The sequence below is a fragment of the Nilaparvata lugens genome, chromosome 1 (assembly GCF_014356525.2).
Source record: "Nilaparvata lugens isolate BPH chromosome 1, ASM1435652v1, whole genome shotgun sequence".
In the NCBI taxonomy this organism is placed as follows: domain Eukaryota; kingdom Metazoa; phylum Arthropoda; class Insecta; order Hemiptera; family Delphacidae; genus Nilaparvata; species Nilaparvata lugens.
Genome location: NC_052504.1, coordinates 33,547,451 through 33,573,974, shown reverse-complemented (window position 1 = coordinate 33,573,974; position 26,524 = coordinate 33,547,451). Strand labels below are relative to the sequence as shown.

Here is a 26,524-nt window from a genome sequence, read left to right as displayed (position 1 = left end):
TTTTTGGGTATTGTTCCTGGATGATAGGAGACTACAAAATGTTGTATTTGAAGTGTCCAAAACTCAGCGGTTATCCTTAAGGTGCGTACAGATATACGCGCCGCGAACATGAGCAATTCACTTTTAATCAGTTGATGCCAAGCTTTTTATATCTATATCTTACCGTTTCTGTAAAAAATACAGATATAGTCAGCTGATTAAAAGTGAATTCCTCATGTTCGCGGCGCGTATATCTGTACACACCTTTATACAAACCACTCTCGGTCTCAGTCAGCACCATATCGCGCATGGGTTAGTAACGTTAGCGATGGATGCCATTTTGTTTTTTCACTTGGGAATTTTTTTCTCAAGAACGAAATGTATTAATCTGAAATTTGGCATGAATATTTATGCTATGAAGACTCAACTATAAATATAAAATATATGAAAATTTTCAAAATGGCGGCCATTTTAAATTTTTGATTGCAAATTCCATGAAAACCGTTCACTTTACAAAAATTACAAGAGACAAACAAGTTAACAAATTTTATCAAGATTTCAAGGATACCTTATTTATTGAGCCTGGTCGAGTAATAAGAAAGAAATTCATTATTTTCGTAATGCATGCATGACCACTTTTTTCACCATTTAAACATCAATATTAAATTTTCAATTTCCAATTGTATGAAGCTTTGAAACTCGGTATGGCTCCATATGGCCATCCAGCTGATTTTAAAATGTTTTTCAGATGATCTTGTTTGTTCATAGTCATGCATGCAGTATGAAAAGAATTAATTATTCTGTGACCAATCTTAATAAATGAGGTATACTTGAAATATTGTTAAAGTTTGATAACTTTTTTGTAAAGTGAACAGTTTTCGTGAAATTTGCAATCAAAAATTTTAAATGGCCGCCATTTTGAAAATTTACATAGAAAAGTTCTATTTCATTTTTTAAAGTTGAATTTTTATAGCATTAATATTCATGTCAAATCTCAGATCAATTTTGTTCTTGAGATAAAAATTACCAAATGAAAAAAGCAAAATGGCAGCTATAAGGATAACCGCTGAGTTTTGGACACTTCAAATACAACATTTGTAGTCTCCTATCATCCAGGAACTAATACATAGTACACAGTCCATAATCCATAGTCCTAATAATACAAGGCCCCGGCCTATGATATTGAGACGTCGCAGCATAGGCCTAGAATCTATAGTAAGGTCCACGTTATAATGACAGTGAATAAAGATAGAACAGTGTTGTCGATTCTCTGCCCCAATTATTTATATTCCTGCATTGTCAAAACAGATTTGGTTTCGTTGCAGAGCTAGAAAAGGATAGTACTACCTGCTTTGTCGAATGATAGACAAGGATAGCAACATCAAAGTTAATCAAATACTGTCATTATAACGTGGACCTCACTATAATACATGATTGGTGAAAAAGATCAGCTGTTATTTTTTTAAATCTTTTTCACTAATCATGTATTAGATTTTAGGCCTACACTGCGACGTTGTAATATCGTAGGCCGGGGCCTTGTGTTAGAGGTGGCTATGACAATACCCTAGAATGTTCTACACTACATCTGAAACACTCTGTATATTATTGGAAATAAAAAAAAATTACCAATAAGATTCATATAATTTTTTTCTCATGTTTGATGCTTTTGAACTTTTTATAAGCGTTCAAACACTGTTTGAAATTTGGCTTAAACTCTACAAATGTGGGCTACTTTTTTGAAGGAGTTCGAAAACGTCAAACAAAGGAATAACAAATTAAAATGTTATTAGAAATTTCTTCCCCTTTCCAACCATATACTTAAAATTAGATTTTGACTGATAGTTATTGACATATTACAGTACCGGTATCAAGAAATCCATTTATCTCAAATCTAACTTATATAAGAAAATTTTACTGGACATTTTTTTGCAAATTTCATGTAGAAACTGTGGTCTTATCGACTGTTTCACCTTTTGTGGGACGCTGTATATCCTAGATTTCTATTCTGATACGGTAGCTTGTTTTTTTATGAAAATTACTTTTTATAGGCTATTATGTGGAGTGGGAGTGTTACACATTTTCCATTCATTGTCAAAAGTTTTATGAGTAATTCCAATTGAACTTCTTTGAACAACCAGCAAATGTATGGAAGGCCTACATGTTTTCTCTTTAAATTACAGTGTTCAGTGAAGAATAGATAAGATTGAAATTAGCAATTTCAATCATTATTTATTACCGTATCTATTTATTGGGAAGCTACGGTATGTGAGGGTACCAGGTAATAAAATGCACTCAGTACAATAAATTTGTGACACTTTATTCACAGAAAAATAGTAATCACATTATCACTTCTAATCCAATTATCTCTACTTTACAACAAAATCCGATGATCGATAAAACATTTAAATGTATACAATTCCTCTTAGTACTGTACAATTGATAATAATCATAATTAGTAATATTTATTACATCCAAAACTGGGCCCTTTTTGATTCATTATTTATGAGATATGTTCAAATAATATGTTGAGATTGCATGTTGCACTCGCTGAACTATGAATGTAAATTGATACTTTAATCTTAAAAGTTCCATTTTGCAGAATTCCCATCTTTGGAGGATATAATATTATTAAAAAAAGCTTTATTCAGTCATGATTATGATTTTAAAGAATAGACTTGCAATTTGAAATTGTTGAATCAATGAATAAAACTTCCATTGTTTAAAAAATGAATAACATTTTCTACAGTTTTAATACTGCTTATAGTATTCTCTACTAGGTAATTATCGGGTTTTTAATTAACACCGATCTGTCAGTAGCCAATAGTAGTGCTTTAGAAATACAGTACCGGTAGGCCTACACCCGTTTTGAAGACGAAAAGATTTTCACTGGAAATCCAAGAGAAACCATAAAAATATCAATTCCACATATTTGATAATAATTAACGTTGCCATGATAATATTATCTAATAATATTTTTGATTAAAGATGGAAAAAAAATTTCCTCTCCAGATTCCGTACTAATCAATAACTGGAGAATCATATTTATAAAAAATGTTGGGAGAAATAATTATATATACATCACAAAAATATATCTTACTGTTATATACAAAGAAATTACACAATGTCTTCATATTAGTAAGGAAATGGTTAGACGAATAAGATTATCACGATTATTAGTTGATCGTAAAAGAGTAATTCAAAGATTAAATAAATTAATCACAGAGAATTCAAAACTTTGACCCTAAAATTTACAGTTGCATTACGTAATCATTCAGAAGTTAATGAAACTATTGATTCAGATTCTGATTCTGAGCTACCTGAAAAATCTCGAAAAATACTTTTTGTATGAAACTCAATTGTAATCCGATGATTATTTTTTCAAGTTTTTTTTCATGATTCTTTAAATAAATTTCAATTATAAAAAAGATAATCTATTTTATGATAATGGATAGAAATGATAATCAAGCATTCAGCTCAGCTCAACTCAACTCACTTTTGACACAGTACTTTAGAAAGTAATTAGATGAAATAACTCAAATAAGGGAAATAAGATATGGGCCATGTTCGTTGAAAATTGTTTCCAAAAGATAAATAAAAATGTTTCGCATAAGATTATCTGATGATTGAACTAGCAAGGTTCAGCAGTATAAAACATGTAGCCTAATTCCAATGATGTTTTACAGATAGCTATGACTTTCCATATTGGATAAAAAGAGTTGGTTTAGTGGACTCTTATGAATCAAATCACTGCAATAATGTTCAAAACTTCAAATGCTAGTTTGAGCAAATATTTTGCATTTGTTAATAACTTTTTAAAACCATAAATCTATAAAAGATCGCTTATATTTTACTTTTATGGCACACCTAGATGTCGATATTCAATATAATTTTAATTTATTCATTAAGACTACCGATACATGGTCTTCTGTATCTACTAATAAAGAATTGTTAATATTTATGAAAAGACAATAATTAATAATAGTTCATATTCCCACTCAACCTAAATACCACTTTTGTAAATGACATTGTAATAGTTATATGTATCAAATTCGTACAAGAAACTGTGTGTTTATTTTTTATAAGATTGATTCAATGACAGCCAATATATTAATTTATTTATAAAATGAATGCATAAAACAACTACATTAATTTATTATTCATGAATTTAAAGAATATATTGAATGAGGAAACACTGATTGTATTAGTAACTATATAGACAAAATTAATTTGTAGAGGAACTAGATATTACTTCAAAAATCAATCCTTTCAAAATACAGTACAGGTAGGCCTACCGGTACCGACATTCAAGTAAATTTGCTATTGTTATAGAACTGATGGATGAACTGATTTTGAAAAGATATCGGTGCTTAAATATGAAGTGATCTTTATGTCAGGAATTTGAAAATGATTTAAAAATTCGTAACGATGCTTGGAAAATAACTGTACAGTTCCTAAATAGCAAGAAAGCTTGTCCACGTACATAGTTTTGAATAGGTACAATTTTAATAATTAAATATTATTTGAGGTATGAATCTTAGAATTGATGAGGAACTAGGTATTTTTCAATGTCTTCCTCGAGTGTAGAAATACCAGAGTCAACTAACAATATAACTTTATTCTAAAGCTATGCAGAATCATTTCGTGGAAGACAAGAGAGGGGAAGAACTTTTGGTTTTAATAGAAATACTACATAGTAAGTTTGGTTACAAAATGAAGTTGATTACAGAATTATGTAGAATTAATCCTGTTCAAAAAATATAGCTTACATCTTACAATACACATTATTACATGTTTCAATGTACCGTAATGTGGAGTTCCAGGTACTATAAATTAATATTGAAAAGAAACATATTGAATGTATCGTACATACAATACTAACGATACGTTTCGTTTATGTTCACAGTACTGGAGAATTTCAATACAAAACATTTGGCACATTTAAACTATTGTGATTCAATACTGTACGTAAGAAATATAAAAATGTTTTTTGTTTGTTTCTGATTCATTTCTATACTGCAGACCGTCATTACAGTATTTGGTCAATTGTAAACGTTCACGGCAACAGCGACCTACCTAGTAGAAAACATCGGAGTAGGTACAGCTTAATACATTGCAATCAATTTTACAAAAGGTAGAATAGATGGAACTACAATAAAGTTGAAATGGACATTTGGATAATAAAAGGAATTTTTAAACTCGCTTTTTAGTATGGTACCGTGAGGAATCAGAATTTATGGTCTGAAAATTTGTAGGAAGTAACACCTTTAAATCTTAAAAATGGAAGACAAAGTAAACATTAAAAATATTACATACACGCTAATGTTCTTCTAAGAACAGACATCTTATCTTAATGTTGTCTTCAATTTATTCTATAAATTTCTAATTTTAACAATCATTATTGTTTTTCAATAACTGATTCAACAATAATTGTGTGTTGTGGAAGAATACATCAACAAATTCATAACAATTAGTAAATTAGAAAAACATACTCTGACAATACATCTTTTATTGCGGTATCAAAACAAAAACTAATCAACAATTTATCATATTTTATGGAAATATGATATGATACACTGCACTTGAGTTACAGTTGTTTTATTTATCATCTGCAATAGTATGTGCCAATTCTTTTGTTACAATATGAAGAATAAGCAGACTGACAATTCTGTTAAAAATTTTCTCAATACCATACTGTACCGTATTCATTTTCACTCAATAGATATTAAGTGGATATCCGAAATATCCGTTTGTATAGAAAATTTTTTGGAGATATACATGACAAAAACGAAAAACAATTAGGCTATAATTATAAGAGTTTTGATTCTGTTCATTTGAACAAAATGCTAGTTCACAGATGCTGGAATCTGAACACTCAAAATGGAAGTACTGTGTGTTGGTGGTTTCAGTCCTCCTACTTTCTGTGAACTGATATAAATCTCTGATATTCTAATAAAAAAAATGGTGTTCACATTCTATTAGCATACTGTACTTTAGTAAATGATCGAATATCATGATTTAACCTTCTCACCTTAGTTGGAAGATTTAATCACAATATGAACAAAAACAGTTTCTACATATTCAATACTTATTGAAAATTGAAATCATAATTCATCAGTTTTAAAAAACCCAGAAATTTTCCTATTTAAACAGGAAAAACTTGCCATTTTTAGTGCACTTGAACACTTGATTCTATGAAAACTAAAAACAGTAGAATAATTAAAGTAGAATCTAGAATTTAAGCTGACAAATTAATCAATTTTGATTAAAAAATAAACAACACTGTAGCTCACGAATTTCTTGATTGAAATTTAACAGAGAGATGATGATGATGATGATAAGAGATGAATGAACCTATAGTTTTAGGTGCGTTTCGAACCGCCGGCATATCATTATGACGAATCGTATATCTGATAAGATTTTCTCAATTCAAATTGGCTGTTTCCCATTCAGTCTTAATTCAAGTCTCAATCCAATTTGGCACATCTAAGTGAAAAGAACATTGACAATTAAAAAATAAAGAAAATTAACATGTCAAAACCAGTTTACCAGAGAAGGGTTAAAAGATGCCTCCTTCCAACAATTGAGTACCGTAATATTATTAGAGAATGGGTACAAGAATATTTATGGCATTTTGCCACAACTGTTGAAAATTAAAATTTCAAAGAAATGGAAATTGGCTTAATATTATTATGATAAGACGGTTTTAGTCTCGAATAAGCCGAATAATAAACATTCTGTCGATTCTACTTGATATGAGGCATATAAACTATTAACCATACATTATAATGTATAAGAAAATATGTCACTTCCTAGCAGACGAGTACAGTCGATCATGCGGAAATCGATGACAAATTAATTTAACAAACTTTATTAGATTCTATTCCCTTGATCCATCTAACAGCAGAATTCAATTGTATTATCAATAATATAATTCTCTACAAAATAATATTTACAAATTCAATGTGACTTTAAAAATCAAGTCAATAAAACAAGAAAATAATAACAAAAACAGATTAAAAAGCTTGCAAAACAAGCGCAATATATGTGCTTAAAATAACTATATTTGAGGACTTTTCAAGAGCGTTTGATAATCCATCAATATTAATATATTATGCAAGTACACAAATAGGTGTGCACTTGGGCTTTTTAGTAGTATATGACTTCCTTACTTTATCAAAGTATCCTATAACACATTGATAATTGATACTCTCTGTTACACGGTATATACAATTAATTACCTTAAATTTACAAAGAAAATGATAAAACTTGAAATAAAAGCAATAAATTGCCCAGTATGGAAAACAGCTTCGAAAACCCAGCTTACCACACTAATTAGAATCAGTAGGGCTAAGAATTGAATGGAAGAATTCAACATATTGAGAATAAGTGCAAAATATTGACTAGTTACATCCAACCGATCTGTCAATGAACACCAACAACAATTTTTTATAAATAAATTATAATTTCTCATTCCACAAGTCATTCTTCTAACAACGATTTTCAAATATAAGTCATTCTTCTAACAACGATAAAAAAAATATAAATTCTCGTTCCACAATTTATTCTTAGAACAGAAATTTTCTATGTCCAGGCAATGAATGCTCAAAAAAGAGTATAGAGGGAAAAGTTTGGAAGACAATTTTTGACCCCGCAGTTCTGTTCAGGGTAGTAAGGAGGTAAACATATCAAAAGTCCCTATCCCTACCTCTAAAATGATGTAGGCTATTATTTCACTATTCCAAGTTTTTGTTTCATTGTTATAGCAGCTTCAATGAAATTTATAGCAGGGGGTGAAATTTTCAATTTTGCAACAAGTGTCAACTCAGCGGTTCCACACCTTCAACAGAGGGGATAAAGATTCGCACTTTTGCTATGTTTACCTACTAACTAGTTCAAATTGAGCTACAAAGTCAAAAAATGTGTCACAGACACCCCCTGCAAATTTCATTTTCAAATGATCAATTGTTGCAGAATTGAAAATTTCACCCCATACATTGAAGCTGCTATAACAATGAAACGAAAACTTGGAATAGTGGAATAATACAAAATTTTAGAGGGAATTAAATGATCTACAAACCCTCGAAAAGCATTATTTTTACGATGCAATTGTAGAGTTATGAGCTCTGAAAGAGCAAAAAAACCTGTTATTTCAACAATTACACACCTACGAGAGCGAATATCTCGGGAACTGTTTGGAATATCACAAAACTCCACTGAACAAAAAGTGTAGAGAATTTATCAAGCTTCATTTTTGAATAGTTAGTTATGTCGGTTGATCGCATTGTTCTCAAGATATGAGCGTGGAAGCAAAAATCTGAAAAATGCAACATTTAAACCACCCTCATCCTCTTAGCACATGAGTTAGGAATGGGGACTTTTGATATGTTCTCCTCCAAACTAGTCTCAAAAAGCTCCAAAGTCAAAAATTGTTTTCAAAACATTCCCTCCAAATTCCTTTGTCAATTGATCTATTGCTGCAAAACTGGAGATTTCACACTCAGCACTAAAGCTGCTGCAACAGTTGTAGGGAAATGCGTAAAAGTGTGAAATTATAAATCAAATTGAAGAGAATTATGGTACCTTTGAACCACCCCCCCCCTTAGCACAGGGAGTGAAACATTGTTTTCCAAACTTTTCCCTCTATAACCTTTCCTTGACTGGACTAATAAAGAAATTATGAATACTCCTTCCACAAGTCATTCTTCTAACCTTCTACACTTCTAAAGACATATTTTACATCCGTCTCTTTCATTTTTTCCTACAAATTTCATTCAAAGCAACATTTATCGAGTAATAATGAAAAATAATTTCAATTTCAAGTACCTTACTAATTTAACCAGTTGTCCAAACTTGAACAATCACATAAAAACTTAGTATATTATAGTTTATTATTCGGATTACAATATTTACTTCTACTGTAATCCATGTATTACACTACTTGCATTGGTCTAACTCATCAGATACGACATACTCATTAAAAAAATATGACCTTACGAGTTTTAAATATTCAGATAGTTGCACTGAAATTATCACGATTTCGCTAGTACTAACTGCAGTTTTTCTCAGAGTTTGTTTCCACCTTGCTTTTAATTGCACTTACAACGCTTGAGTCTGTTGATCTCTCAGACACTTGGCTACTGTTCATCAGTAGTTTAGTAGTAATTTTTCCTAGTTGCTGAGAGTAGCTGCCAGTAGTTGGCACTAGAACCGAATTGGATGAGGGAGCTCTTAGTAGAATGGAGTTGCCAAAGGAGTGAACAGGGAAGGATGATGGACCACTAGCTGCATCAGACTCCTCCCTATTGTTAGGCTCTCTTAAGATCAACTGGCTTCCGCGTTGTATAACTGTTTTCACGGAATCTGTTTTCGGAGTGTGTGAAAAAGCGTCGCTAGAGCTGCTAATAACAGTGGTACTGTTGGAGTCGGTCAATTTGGAACTAGGACCCTTGTAGGAGGCGTCGTGATGGCCGGACGGACGCGGGACACTAGCTAAGATTGTCTTAGCTAAGACGGCGGCTGGGGCGTCTTCATCCTCCGACGACGTTTCACCTGTGCTCATCGAACGCTGGATCAACGGATCCCACTGACCCAATTTCGAAGGATCTTTCTCGATCAGTTTTTGAGCGAGAAGCTGAAAAAAGAAATAACGATTATTAATATTTTCAACTGAAAATATAACGATACTCATCATTAAATCGATCATATGGGCATCAACCCCGTCAGCAAAAGGCAATAGAAATGTTCAGAAGAAAATGCCGTGTTTCACAAAGTAAATGATTATGCTACAATATTCTTTTAACTGTCAATTCATATTCTTACAAATACGGAACTTGACAAACACATATGTTCATCATGTGTATGATAAGTTATGTTCAATCTAATAGAATCTATAAGGATTAAGTTATTAACATTTTGTTAGTAGCTTTGGTGTAAGCGCAGCTTAAGACGTTGATGTTGTCAATGCCACTATTTGTTCAAAATCAAATTAATTGGTCCAGCTGAAGATGTGGCAGGTGTTGCCATGAAAACTGGTTCTCTAATAGAAATATTCTTTGAACAAATATTCGATTTATATTGACAACATTTACGTCTTATTTCAATAAAATAAATGCTGAATCTAGTAACCTGTAGGCTTTCCAGTGAGTTATCACAATCGGTGGTATCTATGTCGTTCATGTTGATGCCGGAGCGCTCCATCTCGGCGTAGGTGCCGAAGGGCAGTTTGCCGAGGCATTCCAGCTTCATGATATGCATTTTCGAGCGCAGATGCTTGGCCAGGTGGCCGTGGATGCGGAATGCTATCTTGCAATCGTCACACTTGAACGGCCGAGGGTTCGAAGTTGTAGCTGTGCCGAACGTCGAGTTCATGCTCATCTATAAGAAAAAGTAGGCATTTCTCATAATTAGCAACACACAATTTATTATCTCAGTTGACATTCTTCAAAAAGAGTTCAGAAATCCTAAACAAGTCAAAAACCATTACAAAACAAAAACCCTAGACAACCAGATCTCTATTACGAAATGAAGAACAAGGTTTATTGAAAAAATTAAGCACCGGCATATAGAATGTAGAACCTATTCACTTGAAAATTATTCAAATAAGATAGAGGCCTTAATTTTAAACCGAAAAAAACTATAATCATGCTTAATAACTCACAATAAAGTGTTTGATTAATCCGAATTGCTGTCATACTAGAAAGTCAATAATGTTCATCAAGAAAAAAATTTCATGATTCTTTTTGGTTTGCATTCAGTGAATAATAATAATTCTCAAGAGTGTTTCCCTTAGCTAGTACAATAGCTTGTACTAATGGTTTATTGTTGACCAGCATTTTGTTACAAATAATACGTGGATAAGTAATGAGAACCGTATTTAGAAACGAATGTGGTGATAACTAATCGCACAATACATTTCAATTCATCTGAGCTTGATGGACTATCACGAAAATAAAATATAAATAATATACTTATTATCAAACGAAAATCTAAATTAAATGCTGCAAATCACCCCGAAAACTTCTGCTACTGCAAATATTGACGACAACAGGGTGAACAGCTAGATAGAAAAAGTAGTAATTTCCATCGGTATAAATAATATACTTATTCATTTTACTGTCAAAAGAACTCGAGTATACTTGTGTAACCGTCATGTAAAACCTAATCGAAGGATTCTACGACGCTACGGATATATAATGTTATAGGCTGTCTTGCAAGATACCAGTAAAGCTGGAAAATTAATTTAAAAATGAGAGCATTTAATTGAAATTTTTCAAAATTTGCAAATGTTACTAGCAATTGAATCCAATTTGAATTTTCAATTCTTTTCACATTAATTCAAATCCTTGGGCTTTTAATTTAAAGGCAATTTAAATCCTCATTCTTTATATAATTAGTAATTTGATGGGATTATTACCTTGTTCATGTGAGTGACTGATCGCTGATGTTTCTGAAGATGGCCTTTAGTGCGGAATGAAACGGCGCACGACTCGCAGCGAAACGGCCTCTCGAAGTAATGAATGTTGACGTGCAGCCACAGCTGCGAAGGCTTCGTGAACAGTTTGTTGCAGATCAGGCACATGCTGCGGCCATCCTCTAAAACACTGCATCGGAAAACATTAATATTATGTATATGTGTGAATTTCAGTGAAAGTGAAATAATGATAATTATTGAAACTGTAGTTGTAGGCTATCTTTCATTAAAAAAACTAATGATTTACAATGAAGGTGAACAAAAATACCAATAATAACATTTGAAATTAATAACCATTGTTATACATGTTTGGTCATTTATCAAATATAGCAGGTAAACCGTGCTCCGCAAGGGTCCAATTGAAAACTTGGCAGACTGAAAACTTGACGTAATGAAATCTTGAATAATTGAAACCAAGCCTATAACCATTCTCGGTAAATAAAGAATCTATATGCAAAATTTCAAGTTAATCAGTCCAGTAGTTCAGACATGATGATGCGTCCTTCGTGAATTTCCAATCCCGTAGGTGTATAAGCCAGTTATATTTTTATTATCATAAAGACTAGACTAACAACCTATACAAAATTACTATTGTTTAGTAGGTTGAATCTAGTGGGGATTGTTGATTCCTATATAGCGAAATCCGACAAAAACTTCCTCATTGCATAGACAGTGATCAATCAGTGAATCAATCAGACAGTGAATTTCCAATCCCGTAGGTGTATAAGCCAGTTATTTTTTTATTATCATAAAGACTAGACTAACAACCTATACAAAATTACTATTGTTTAGTAGGTTGAATCTAGTGGGGATTGTTGATTCCTATATAGCGAAATCCGACAAAAACTTCCTCATTGCATAGACAGTGATCAATGCACAGTTGATTTTCTACCATGACATTTTCAACAAAGTAGAGGAATACTTGAATTAATGGGTATTGAATGTTTCTGTTTAAATAGCCCAACACATTATAATCAGTTAAAAAGTTACATGATAGAGAATTGATTGTGAAGAGAATTCATATGTGAAAAGTGAATGTAAAGTGACTATAACGTATGCATCAATTGATTATGTAGGCTGTTATGCCTACTATTGATTATGATTATTGTATACATATTGCGAAGCAGTATTCCAACAATTTATTCTACCCCCTTGAAACTCAAGATGTATTATTGATTATTGTATCATTTATTTTATAAATATTGCGTAGAAGCACATACAAGAAGCTTGTATCTGTGGTAGGAATATTTCAACACATCATGCCGCATCTACATGTTGGCCCAATGTAGGACAATGACGACCAGCACGAGTGTGTGGATGGGTGATTTGACAGCGCTGGCCTTCACTCACCTTACTGGGCCAACGTGAATGTGACATTATACGTTAACAAATGCTGAGAAGTTACTTTCTTATCAGCTATTTTAAAGAATCTCAAATGAATAAAAGGTGTTGGTCTGATGAGTGATTCGACATGGAAGTTGGGGGATTTGGTGGAGGAGAGGAACTTGGATTTTTCTGAGGAGGGTTGGGGGATGACGTCGGCTGGATTGGGAGCTTTGTCTGTTGGGGTTTGGATGGAAGCGGTGCTGGTGAAGAGCATGGAGCCGCCCTGCGGTGGCGGTGTCCGATGGTACTGATGTTGCTTGATGTGGTGCTGCTTGACGGCTCGTTCTGTCAGGTAAGCCTGCAACAGCTGACTGTCCTCAGACACGTCGGCGACGGGCGTCGGCGTCGTAGGCAAAGCGTCCACTGTCGAACACAGTGACGCAAGCAGGAGAGCTGCCTCGCATGTGCGCGCTCTTGTTTCATCTGGACAATACAACAAAAATTGCTTATACAAAATACATATTGCAAAAGTGAATTATAAAGTTCAACTTTTACTTTAAAAGTATTGTGGAAGTGAAAAAGTTAACCACAAAGTTTAACTTTTAATTTTGAAGTTCTATTATAGAAGTGGAAAAAGTTAACCACGAAGGTTAACTTTTACTTCAAGTACCTACGTACTATTGTGAAAATTAATCACTGAATTTAGTAATTTACCAATAGTTCAAGTTAGGATAAAAACCATAGAAAACAAGTAAATACTGTATAACTTGAAACTGACTATTGTAGAAGTAAAACATTTTGATCAAAACGTTTAGTCGTTCAACAATAGTTCAAGTGGGCATTAAAATCTTGGAGGATAAAATATACGGCATTACTAGAAATTGTTTTCAATTAAGTAGCAAAATAATAAAATATACAGTATTATCGCAGAATAGAAAACCAATAATTTTATATATTGTGATGTTTTATTATTCATATTTATGTTAATTGTATATATATTTCTAGAAACTTGTGAATTTAAAGTGGAAAAAGTATAGAGGTACTCGATTTTATGCTCTACTCAATCTACCTATGGTTTCACAAGTTTCATCAAGTTTTTCAACCTACAACCCTAACAATATTAATATAAAAATATTCACCTACTGTTCTCATTATGCTTTTGCATCACTCAGGATCGTTTATCAACAGTTTACACGTCATTAAATTACTAATAACACTGAACTCAAAACAAATATACCTACACTGTTGAAAATAGATTATGAGCGATCTGAATAAAGCTGTGCAACTATTGAATTATCTTACATTTCAAATATAAATAATGCATTCAAGTTAAAATTCTAGTTTCAAAGAATATTTCCTCAACATTGTTATTCTTCATTTCCAACAAGTAGACTTGAAATTTTAGTTCAAGATATTAGGATACATACGTGTTAAGTGATATATACTGTACATACCTGATGATTTGTAGCTGAGATCCATTGGGAAGGAAGTTGACGAGATTTTCTGAGGCTCGGCCTCGTTGTTGGGAGTGGACTCACTCGGGGGTGCATCGTGCGATGTCTTTGTCTTGTCTTGAGGGAGGCTGCAGTTGGAATTGCGCGTTGAGGGGAAGTAGTAGCGGGAAGTCACCCCAACCCCCGCCTCCGATCGCTCCACCTGAGCAGGTGTCTCATCCGGGTGTACTCGTGCTAGGCCCGTGTTCTGAGACACCTACAACACAAAAATTAATTTATAAATTAATGAGCGTACAAGAATTACTTGAATACTTGATTAAAATACCGTACTTGAAAGAAAGTAAATGAAGAATGAAAAAATTGAATAACTAGCACATGTAAACACATTCTATCCAATCAATACATAATTAAAATATGAAAAAAATTAATTGTAGACACATTCTATCTAATCAATACATAATTCAAATCTAAAAAACTGAATTGAACAAAAATATAGATGTTTTGTTTATCGAGAGTTTGTGAAGATAAGAACAGTAGAAAAGGAGGTCAATTAACAACAGGAGATTCTTAAATCACAGTGTCACTGTGATTTAATATTAACAGATAATACCCACAAATAATAATAATAATAATAATAATAATATAATAATAATAATAGTAATAATATACATATATATAACAGTTAACAAATAATATTCAAACACTGGCACATAACCAATATTGAAAAAATAATTTTACATTAAAAAAATTGCATATTGAAAAAATAAATGTTGATGTGAGTGTACATAACTCTCAGTTGTACTCAATAAAAAATTGGTATTGGTTTTTATTAATATGTCTCATTTAGAATGAGACTTTCCAAGAGAATTAAACACGACATTTAAAAATTAAACTGATTATAATTGTTAAATAAAAAAAAAACATTAGAATTTCAAGACAATCCATATGTTTAGGAATAGCTCAGTAATTGAAAGTTTCAAACCTACTGATTTAAAATGAGATAATTATTGTAAACTCTGAAATACAACTGCAATAATCAAAGTTCCATGACAGTAAAGTGTGTTGTTATTGTTTCTTGAAAATATACATATTTTAGAGAATAGCTCCTACACAGTAGTGACTAATACTACTAATTTGACTGCATGAGAGCAGTGCTGTTTTTGTGAAAATATAGGTACCGGTACGAAAGTTCTGGAGGATAATCAGAAGAGCAACCGCTCTCACTAAAAAAATTTGAATTGCGAAGACTTGAAAATTGTGATTTAAAGTTATTTGGGAGCAAGGAAGAAATGCAAAGGATCACAAATTCAAAAGAATCAAAACTTTTTTCATTATTTTGTCCCTTGACATGCCGCGGTACCGATACGGCGTACTGCCGCGCACAGTCATAGAAACAGTACCGGTACTGCAAGTATGGCCAGTATTAAAGTATGACTACTAAGACGTGGCAATACATTGTCATTTGTGATAAAGAATCAATACTTCAATCAATACTACTTAATAATTTCATTTCTTGACAAATAATTCACATAATACAACCTGGATAAATTGAAACACAAAATGGGCTTTCAGCATGTAATAAATAGAGACCATTGAAGAGCAAGAATAATGGCTTTTATTGACTAAAATTAACTGAGATAAAATAACAAACTTTCTGATGATTTAGAATAATTCAAACAACTGATTTATGACATATATGATTATCATAATCATTCTTCCCTCCCAGTGGTGGAACCTACCGGGGCCAATCTACGAATGTTGACAGAAACTTCTCTTCCATCAGAAAGTCTTACTTGAGCGACTTGAGGGTTCAAATGAATAATTTCTACCTTTTCAACTTCAGGATCATGCTTACTGCGTCTTACAAAGGTCTTCATCCATGCCTCCTTGGCGTTGATCAGCCAGGATGGCAAGTTTGTCATAGACGTGGGATTACAAGGATGAATGAACATTCGCTCGTGAGGTGTGCAATTGATGGTCGTGCAGAGAAGCGAGCGAATGCTGCTTAGTGATTCTGAGAGTACCTTTTCCCAGTGAGAAGTATCCATGTTCCTGGACCGTAGGGCTAAACGGATTGTCTTCCAAATTATTCCATTTTAGCGTTCCACCTGTCCATTACCTTGAGGGTTGTAAGGTGTTGTGGAACTGGTAGCTACACCCTTGGACATTAAGTAATCTTTGACATCTTTTGATAGAAAACTGGTCCCTCTATCAGTGTGTATGTATGAAGGATAGCCGTATGTGGTGAATAAGTCATTGAGATTTTGAATTACTGTTTCTGATGACATGTCTCGACAGGGATAGGCAAAGGGAAATCTCGAATATTCATCCACAATAGTGAGGATGTACTTGTTTCTAGTTGATGATGGCAGGGGTCCTTTGAAGTCAATGTTGATCTTTTCAAAAGGCCGAGTTGCTTTTATCAATTTTCCTTTGAAACAGTTGAATCTTGGCTTCAGCTCTGAGCAGATCTTTCATTCCATGCAGACTTCTCTGATGTCATCTACCGAGTATGGAAGGTTATGAGCTTTAGTCCAGTGAAAAAATCTTGTGATGCCGGGGTGGCAGAGGTCTAGATGATATTTTATCAAGTCTTGTTTTGATGTGATACATCCCATTATCACACATGCTCGAGAAAGAGCGTCAGCAGTTATGTTCTCTTTTCCAGGTCGGTAAATGATTTCATAGGTGTATTGAGATAGCTCAAGGCGCCACCTCATGATTTTTTCGTTCTTCACCTTGCCTCTTGCCGTGCTATTGAACATGAATGAAACAGATTTTTGATCAGTAATAAGTTGAAAGAAACGACCATATAAGTAATGACGCCACTTCCTAATAGATTCTACAATGGCATATGCCTCTTTTTCAACTGATGAGTGTCGTTTTTCACTTTCGTTTAGCATTCGTAAAAAGTATGCAACAGGACGTTCATTGTAAGATAGTGTTGCTGCTATACAGAAATCTCAGGCATCAGTCTCTACAGTGAGAATGCCTCCTTCATCAAAAACTTGTATTACAGCTGCAGCTACCTCTTTTTTAAGATCTTCAAAAGCTGCAAGGGCCTTTCCTTGAAGAGGGAAGAGCGTACAGTGTGCCAAGGCATGGAAACGTATCTCCTTTTGACAGAATTTACTCTTCTCCTTGTTTATAGTAAGTGAGTTATTTGAAGCTGCTGCAAGAAACCGTTCAAGATTAGTGTCATGTTCTTCTTTTGAATTTCCACAAATTATGACGTCATCTAAATAAGCATAGGTATCAAATAATTTCTCTTTTTGTATGAGTGAATCAATTACTCTTTGAAAAGCTGAAACACCATTAGTGACACCAAAAGGAATACGACAGAACTGATAAAGTTTCCCACATGCTTCAAATCCTGTGTATTGCCTTTCTTCAAGTAAGATTGGTACTTGGTGATATGCGGATTTCAGATCTACAGTACTATACCAGGAATACTGAGCTACTTTGCGAACTAAATCTTCCATATTTGGAATGGGATAGGCGTCCAATTCAGTGAATTTGTTTATAGTTCTAGAATAATCTATAACCATCCTTTTTTTCGGTTATCGGGTTTAACAACAAATGCTTGGGCACGCCAAGGTGTGTGGCTTTCTTCTATGATGCCCTCTTCCAGTAATTGTTGAATTTCATTGGAAATGAAATCTTCATCATCTTTTGATAATTTGCGAGATTTGGTTGTGATTGGTTGACAATTGGGTTTTAGATGTTGAAAAAGGGAGCAAGGAGGAATTTTTGCTTCAGTTATTCCGCAAATAGTAAGAGGTGACTTATCACCTCCAAATGGTATTTCTATACTGGAGAAATTGTTCATAAATTCGTGCCAAAGAATAATATTTTCAAAAGAGGTCTTGCATAAGCATTAAGGTTGTGTTTGTATAACTTTCTCCCTGAACTGTTAAATTCAAGTTAACTTTGCCTCGGATTTGTGGTGTGAAGCGTTTTGAGCCTAAAGTTACTTTTGCTACATCTGGTATAACTTCTAAATTCAGTTTTTTTGCATAGGTATCGTCAATAAAGTTGCCAGTTGCTCCAGTATCGATCAGTGCTTGACTTTCAGTTCCGTTTATGGTAATAGGAATAATAACCTTTGAAAGACATTTTTCGGCTTGCACTGAAGGTGTTAGTAATATCGAATTTACTAAACTCTCTTTTTTTCTCTAATACGGAAGATTTTGAGTTACATACCCGAGCAAAGTGTCCCTTCTTACCACACTTCTTGCAGAATTCGTTTTTAGCTGGGCAAAATAGTCGAGAATGTGTTTTGTTGCCACAAAAAAAGCATGCTTGTCCACTAATACTAACAGCTGATAATGAGGAGTCTGAAGTGTCTTTTTGATTAGGAATTAGATTTGATGCATTTTCTGTATCTTTGCAAGCATTAAGCTCAAATGGAGGATTAGATTTATTGTAGCATTGTGATTGATCTTTTGCAGACTCAAAAGCTCTTGCACGATTAAGAGTTTCATGCAAAGACATATCTGGGCTTTCTAAAATTCGTTGGCGGATTTCGGATGAATATAAACCTGCAATCAATGCTTCTTTTATGTGCTCCTCTCGATTCTCTGTAGCAGAGATCGCTGTAAAATTACATTCTAGGCTGAGTTTTTTCAGTTTTAGGAAAAAATTATCGATGGACTCACCTTGTTTTTGTTTTCTTATAGAGAGAAGGTACCTTGTAAAGATTTCGCTTTTCTTCTTGATAAATATGCCTTCAAGGATGGAGATACTTTCCTTGAATGTAGTACAATCTATTATCAATTTGTAATTTTCAGCTGACAGCAAGGTAACTAAGATATCCAATTTCGTATCTTCAGTGTAATAGTTTCCTTTCAAGTAGGCATCCAGCATTCTTTTCCAGTGTCTCCATTCCAATGGTGCACTAGGAGAATCTGGATCCACACTTAGACATTTTGGTTTGAGAATTTTCCCAATTAATTCCGAGTTGAAAGATGTATCAACGGGTTCATTTTGAGATAATTCGGTAGGCTTATCCTGATTCCGTGATGGAGATTCAACATTATTTCGATCCCGGGTTTTCCTCTTTGGCATTTTGATTACCGGTACTTATTTTAGTTAATAAAATTGTAATAAATAGAGACCATTGAAGAGCTAGAATAATGACTTTTATTGACTAAAATAAACTGAGATAAAATAACAAACTTTCTGATGATTTAGAATAATTCAAACAACTGATTTATGACATATGATTATCATATCACAGCACAAAACTACTCCTTAACTTTTCAATTGTAATGATCAGATTTTTGTCTCCCAAATGTTTTCCTATTTAATACGAGTAAATGCATTGACTGTCTTCCACATAGTATAAATTCTTATTTGATAATTTATTATTTACTGACTGTAATTACCTTTTCACGTTCACGTTGAGCACTAATGGCGGAGAGCGTGGGCGTCTGCGGCTCGTTGGTGCCGTGGGGGGATGCGGGGGGCGCCGCAGGGGGGACGGGGTGCGAATAGGGGTAGGTGTGCGGTCGCCCGTGCGTCGCGACAAGACCCGCTCGTACCACTGACGACTGCAAGGACGTCGACGGAGGTCCTTCCGACAGCGACAGAAGCGAACGCACTGCGTCCTGCTCTAGGCGTGAGTTGCAATCATCTGCGCAACAAACATAACTTTTTTCAATTTATTATTTTCTCTTTTTAATTTTATAATTTTCAATTTCCAAGAATATTTATAATTTCCAGGAATATTTATAATAAGTAACTTTTAAAAAGTTATTAATCTATACCATAGTATTATTTAGTATGTTATGATAGGAAAAATTAGCTCATTAATCTTTTGACTAGATAAGAATGAATTCTCTATAAAAACAGGAAAGCTTCCTGACAGTTGACCAAGTGAAAATAACATAGATAGCTATAGCACAGTATTGAAAAAAAACAAGCACTATACACTACAAAGAAATTTACTCAATCTAAACAACTATTAGTATTTCTATCAAAGCTGAAGTGAATTCTAGTATAACAATGATGTCTTATCTTTTCTTATTGTCTAAGTACCTAGATTCACTCACTTCAAACTACTACCAGTATTCTAATAGGTAACATGAAATGTTACAGTTGAAACATTTATGTAACATTTCATAAAAGCTGTAGTTATTCTTTCTAAAATCAATTATATTTTATCGTTTCATATTGTCCAAGTACAGTACCTAATATTGATGAGATTGAAGAATCTAGGGTCCGGTCTCTAGGACACTTATTAAATGAAATGGGCAATTGAATCTATAGGTTTAATGGTCCATTAGATTTATTGAGTGTCCTTGATACCGGGCGTGATATTATAATAGACACGGTGAACTGAAATTTATATTTTTGTCTGGAGCGTTCAAAAATCCCACTATTTATTCATTCAAAAATTACAAAAACATATAATCATAACATGATTAGAAATGGAAAACAAGCTTATAGCCCTTACTATCCCATTCCCGAATTTTGATTGATAATAAGTTCAAAAGAAGTTATGATTTGTCATCACTTTCAAACACTATTATCTCATCAGAAGATGGCATTAGACTGCAATAATATCGCAATCGCAATTATCTACAAATAAACATAATGAGAAGGTCGTATTCTACAAATTAAAAATGATCAATTACAGTAGGCTAATATTAATAATTAATATTAGGAGATGTATTTTCAAGTATTGTCAATATCTATATTTGGTAAGCTATTTTGCATTTAATTTTTTAATAGAAATTCTAGTATTTTTTATATCTTTGAAGAAACGGTCGGTTTCAGCCATTTATATTTGAATACTAATATTTGTATTGAATACGGTACAAGCATATACTCATTAGAGAAGACGAAATATACTTGAGAGATGTATAAAGTATCTATAATTGGGCTTATTTCAAACTGACACCTTTGCTTATAAATAACATCAACGTTTCTCGTTCCATAAATTGTGAAAGTTTGAAACAGACCTCTCTCCATTTCAAATTCAATCTAGTGTTTACAATGTTGAGGTAAAATTGATAACTTGCCTTCATAGTCATCATCGTCTCCATCGACATCGACATCCTCGTCTTCATCGTCCTCTTCCTCCTCATCATCCTCCTCATCGTCGTCAGTGAGGTTGGGGTCGAGGCCGCGGTCGGCCCTCATCGCCTGCTGCCGAGCCAGCAGCTCTGCGTCGATGTGACTGTCGTCCACCCACGTTGGCACCGGCTCAACGCCCAACTCACTGCACTTCTTGAAGTGCGCTTTCGACTTCATGTGCTTCGTCAGGTTGCCTTTTGTTTTGAAACTGCAACAAAGTCAAATTCAATAGCCTTAGCCTAATCCTTATTATTTTTTTTTTTTTTTTGAAACTAATCATAATAGTTATTTATTATTTTGTTTTGAAACTGAAAACAGTTAAAATTCAATATCCTTATATATTTTTCTGAAAAATAAGTAAATTGAAATTCATTTTTTTCGCTCTAAGTTCAGGTAGAGTGGTTGGAAAAGGAGGTATATACACCATATTTTTATGAAACCCCACAAGAAAAGCATTGAAAGCTTTTGAATTGAAATAAATAAGTGGTCATGAATTGTTATCATAATGACTTATGATAACATGAACCCTATATGTAACGTGAGAGCTCTTATAACTAACTATTCATTGATATGAATATAAATGAACTCAACTCATACTGAGATCAGAGAATTTTCGAAGCTTCTTATATTGTAATTCTTCTAGTATTACAACAAGCTTGAATATTCGATACAAATTTTTACAAGTTATAAAAAATAAAAAAGCATGTCTTCTGCCACAATGTAAAGGATAATGGATATCTTTCGTAAAAAATGGGTTATTTACTATCTGTTTATTTCTCAAATTGGCGCAAGTATTACTTTCACAAAGTAATGTGGTAAATCGCTCCAATCAAGTGATTGAATTATTTTTGTTTGATTTTTTTGAGTGAATGTATTTTGAGTCTCATTTGAGATTCACATCATGAATATAAAAGGTAGGTACCTATTATTGAACAACTAGATACTTTCAGGCATCGGTGAAATGAGACATGTAAGTTAATTCTAAATTCGAGTAGGTTGTATTACTACAGGGCCACGAAACCACAAGTGAAATAATTGAGAAATACAGTACCTAGTTTAAACTGATATCTTACCTAAAATTGCAATGCTTGCATGTGAAAGGTCTTACATCAGTGTGAGTTCGAATGTGTTTTTTCAGCATGGAAGGCTTTTTACATCGAATACCACAAATTTCACATACGTATCTGCCTCTACCTGAAAATGAGAATTAGGAAATTGAAATTATTAACAGAGATTAACTATCATAATTAGGTTAACATAAATATTACAATAGCAGAATAGATACTACTTCAACTCAATTATATTTCAAAACTGCCTATATTTAAAGGAAATGCAAATTTATCTTAGAAATCAACATTATGAAATATAATTTAATAAAAATAATGAACTCACCTCTGCCTCTCACATATATGTAATCTTCATTGGATTCAAACCCTCCATCAAATATCTTGATTCGTTTTGGAGCATTCTCTTTCAATAACTCATCTTTTTCCTGGAAAAGTTTAAAATTAAATTATTCTACTGTGTTTCTACAGGTGAGGATAATTGTTGAGATAGATCATTTTCTATAATTAGAAAGCTTCATACTGTCACAATAACACAGTAAAATTATTTTCTTAATGGAGCAAAAATCTCTAAATTATTCTAATTGATAAGGTCGTGATTTTTCAATTTGTACTGGAATTTTGTTGTAAAATTATTATTCTATTTGAATAGAAAAATATACTTCACATACTTGAATATTCAATTACCTACTGTACAATACATTCATCACACTATCAAAACTCTTCTTTCAATAGCTTCACAAATCTGAAGTGCACTCAAGTGTGATATACTGTAGATGAAAAATGTCGAGTTTGTTAATATAGCTCTCTGATCATTGACTTTTTAATCTACATTTAGATAAGAATTGATTGGAAAAATGATAATTACATAATTCTTCACATCATAGAGCGTCCTACTAAAGCTGTTACATTATTCAAAAGTGAAACTAACTCAATTCTACGTATTTTGAATTATTATTGAAATTAGACATGTATATATTACCTTTGAAACGTTTTAGATAATCATTAACTTACATGATTAATCACTTCATTAAAAATGCCCCACTAAGCTGTTCAACAATAGAAGAGTGAAGGAAATAAACTAAGAAATATTCAGGTTTATAAATTTTATTCAAGATTCTTCATCTCCATAAGACTCGAAACTCATCTTTATCTTATCTTTATCTTTAAACTTGAGGTATTAATTACATAACTCATCACATCGTCAAATGCCCCACTAAATCTGAAAACATAATACAATGAATGAATTTAGGGCTACTCATTTTTATTTATAAAATTGAATTACAGTACCTTTTTTGAAATTTATAAAATAATAATTATAATTTATAGTTATAATTTTTAATCTATTGTTATATTAATTTCAAGAAAGGGTACTATAATTCTATTTTATAAATAATATAATGAATATGAGAAATTAAGAAAAGTACCTCTGGGGAATCTAATTTGTTGGCAGGTTCAATTTGGAGCGGTTTTTCAGTGGGAGGGCGATATTTCCATTGCGATGAATGAGTGACGGTCTCGAACTTGTTGGAGAGTGCCACCGTGTATGAGGTAGGCCGGTGTCGCGAGTCGTAGTGAGCCATGGCTTGACCTGGTTCCAGGCCAAAGGGGTTCGGGTCAGCGTCTGACCTGATCTGCAACATTCAAATTGGATTGTCAGACAATTGTCAGACTGAATGCATCTCAAATTAAGTCTAATTGGAGGACGACTGACACTGATCCACCACTCTCAATATTTACTCTTGTACATTCAAGATGATGTCTAGTCTCATCATACAATGTAAATAATATGTAAAAATTGAAAAAATCAAGGTTTTTCAACTCTATTTCATTTTTCACAACATGTTTCGACTTATGTCATTTTCAAGTGATTGATTGATTATATGCCTTTATTAGGGCGGAGTTAGGACTCCTGGTCCTCTCTGTCACACAACCCTTAGAAGAGTGATTGAGTGAGTGGAATAAAACTCACTTTAAAATGGCATAATAAGTCGAAACATGTTGTGAGAACTGAAATAGAGTTGAAAAAGGGTACTTTGATGTTTTAATTTTCTACATAAAAACGAGTACTGTAGCCCTTACCAAGAAAGCGAATATCAATAATTATATTTTGAAGCACTGAGCAGAGAATAAAAATTGAATCATGTCTTCATTTTGATTTCTAAATACAAAAATTTGTTTCTTCTATTAGAATATCCCTCTATTTTGAAGTAATTTTTTACTCCATTTTTATTTACTCAGAGAGATGTTCAGAAGTCTAAACCAGTATCATTATAGCTCCATTGGTAAAATTTTGAGATACATTCTTCTAAAAATCAATAATTTCAGTTTCAGAAGAAGCTTCAAATTTATATTTTTCATTCATCAAAGATAATTCCTATTAATATTATCTTCTTTCATCTCTACAGAAAGAGATTTTTCTCTCTAATGCCCAGTGCATTCAAGGTGCAATATTATTCCATCGATTGCTAGGTGGTGCATTTTGTCCAAATTTCAAGTGGGCTAAAACAGCTGATCAAATAACTTTTTATTATATTTGTGTTTATTGTCATTTAAAAGTATAAAAAAGTATTAACTCAACCTCCCCATTAAAGCATAATTGAATAAAATCTTTCAGGTTATTTAGAAAAATTGAAGTCAACCCAATCTGAGATCCTCATCCTGTCGTGGTCGACGATGCATTTACGCACAAACGAAAACGCAGCTCTAGATCTGCACAGTGAATGAATTATCCATGACAATAAGCTGTTTATCTATTACAAATATAGGGAGATCTTTAACATGTACCTTACATCGTAGTAAAAACATTATATTGATATTTACTGTACTGTATTCTATCAACATTGAAAACGTGAGATCTCTATGTTATTTACTTATCTAAACCAATACAAATAATATTTTATTGCCAGTTTCGAGTAAATACAAGAAATGAACACTAGGATTTCATAATTCACGACTTTTCACTTCCAATGCCGTCATTTATTTTGAATGAACGAACAGCATTTCTCTCCTGAGTCTTTTTTTTAAATGTCTGAATTAAAGTTACTTTATTATTTGCATGGGGTTAATAAATACTGTAATATTATGAGAAATTAATTAAAATAGAGGGTGTAAAAAACGCAGTTCGCAATTGCAAATAAATTTTAATCTTCCATTATTCCTTAAATACCGACAATTATCTACCTAAGCACGCAGAGAAAGAGAATTCTCTCTCTAATTGCATTCAATAAGTGCATTCAAAGTTCAATATTATTGCATCGATTGCTAAGTTTATATCTGCACAGGTATGAAAGAGGCTGTTATACCTAAACACGCAGACTACAGTACGGTAATCGAGAAATCACTTTTGATTAATTGCACGGGACCAGTATGATCCCCGTGTCCAGAATGGATAATAGTGTCGGACATTAGGGAGTCTGTATACTATCCACTCACAATTATTATACTGTTATTGATACTGACAATTATATTATTCAATTATTCAAAACTATGATGTTATTGGTATTGTTGAGATATTATCTGTTAGTGATTGCGATATTAGTGATATTATTACCTTCCAATTAGAATACATGGATATGTTGCTGTGTTCGGGCGTGAGCGGCACATAGATGGGCTGCGGCTTGTTGAGCGTGCAGAAGAAGACGCGCGTGGAGCACTTGAGACCCAGGTAGGTGTAGGCGTGGCCGTTCAGATAGAGCTGGCCGTAGGACTTGCGCGGTCGCGGCGTCTCCGGACTGACCAGCGGCAGAACGTTCGGCGTGCCGACCTTTTTCGGCGTGAAAGTGCCCGGTTTCAGCGGCAGTGAGGTCGGCCTCAGAAACCGCCTCTCGGTGGCGGCGTTCGTCGCGCTTCCTGCGTCCTCTTCCTGCGGTGGCTGCGGCTGCGGCGGCGGCGGCAGCAGCGGCTTCTCGGCTACAGGACTGCCACTTGAAGATATCGGCTGCAAAATTGGAAACTGATTGAAATTACAAAGGCTATACACAGTCACAATAATGAAATTACAAAGGCTATGATAGTCATGTATAATTTAATTTATAGTCAATGTTACTCGTATTTAAAGTAGCATTGTATTTGAAATGGATAATATTGAAAGCTCGAGATAAAATAATGATAAACTGAATGCCTTTTTATGATTATCAATACTGTATTGT

The 26,524-nt window shown here is 33.3% G+C and overlaps 1 protein-coding gene across 1 annotated transcript in view; it reads right to left on the bottom strand.

The window, feature by feature from the left end:
• Positions 1-8,622: 8,622 nt before the first annotated feature.
• The window catches only part of LOC111053115, a 75,541-nt gene continuing 57,639 nt past the window's right edge, over positions 8,623-26,524 (bottom strand). The window contains exons 4-14 of the mRNA XM_039423644.1: positions 25,927-26,313; positions 23,801-24,007; positions 22,702-22,801; positions 22,383-22,503; positions 21,255-21,517; positions 19,617-19,864; positions 14,230-14,485; positions 12,855-13,258; positions 11,393-11,665; positions 10,105-10,353; positions 8,623-9,610 (exon numbers count right to left, since the gene is read on the bottom strand). Coding sequence (XP_039279578.1) covers positions 9,026-9,610; positions 10,105-10,353; positions 11,393-11,665; positions 12,855-13,258; positions 14,230-14,485; positions 19,617-19,864; positions 21,255-21,517; positions 22,383-22,503; positions 22,702-22,801; positions 23,801-24,007; positions 25,927-26,313 — 3,093 coding nt within the window. The 3' untranslated portion in view covers positions 8,623-9,025. The remainder of the gene's footprint in view (positions 9,611-10,104; positions 10,354-11,392; positions 11,666-12,854; positions 13,259-14,229; positions 14,486-19,616; positions 19,865-21,254; positions 21,518-22,382; positions 22,504-22,701; positions 22,802-23,800; positions 24,008-25,926; positions 26,314-26,524) is intronic.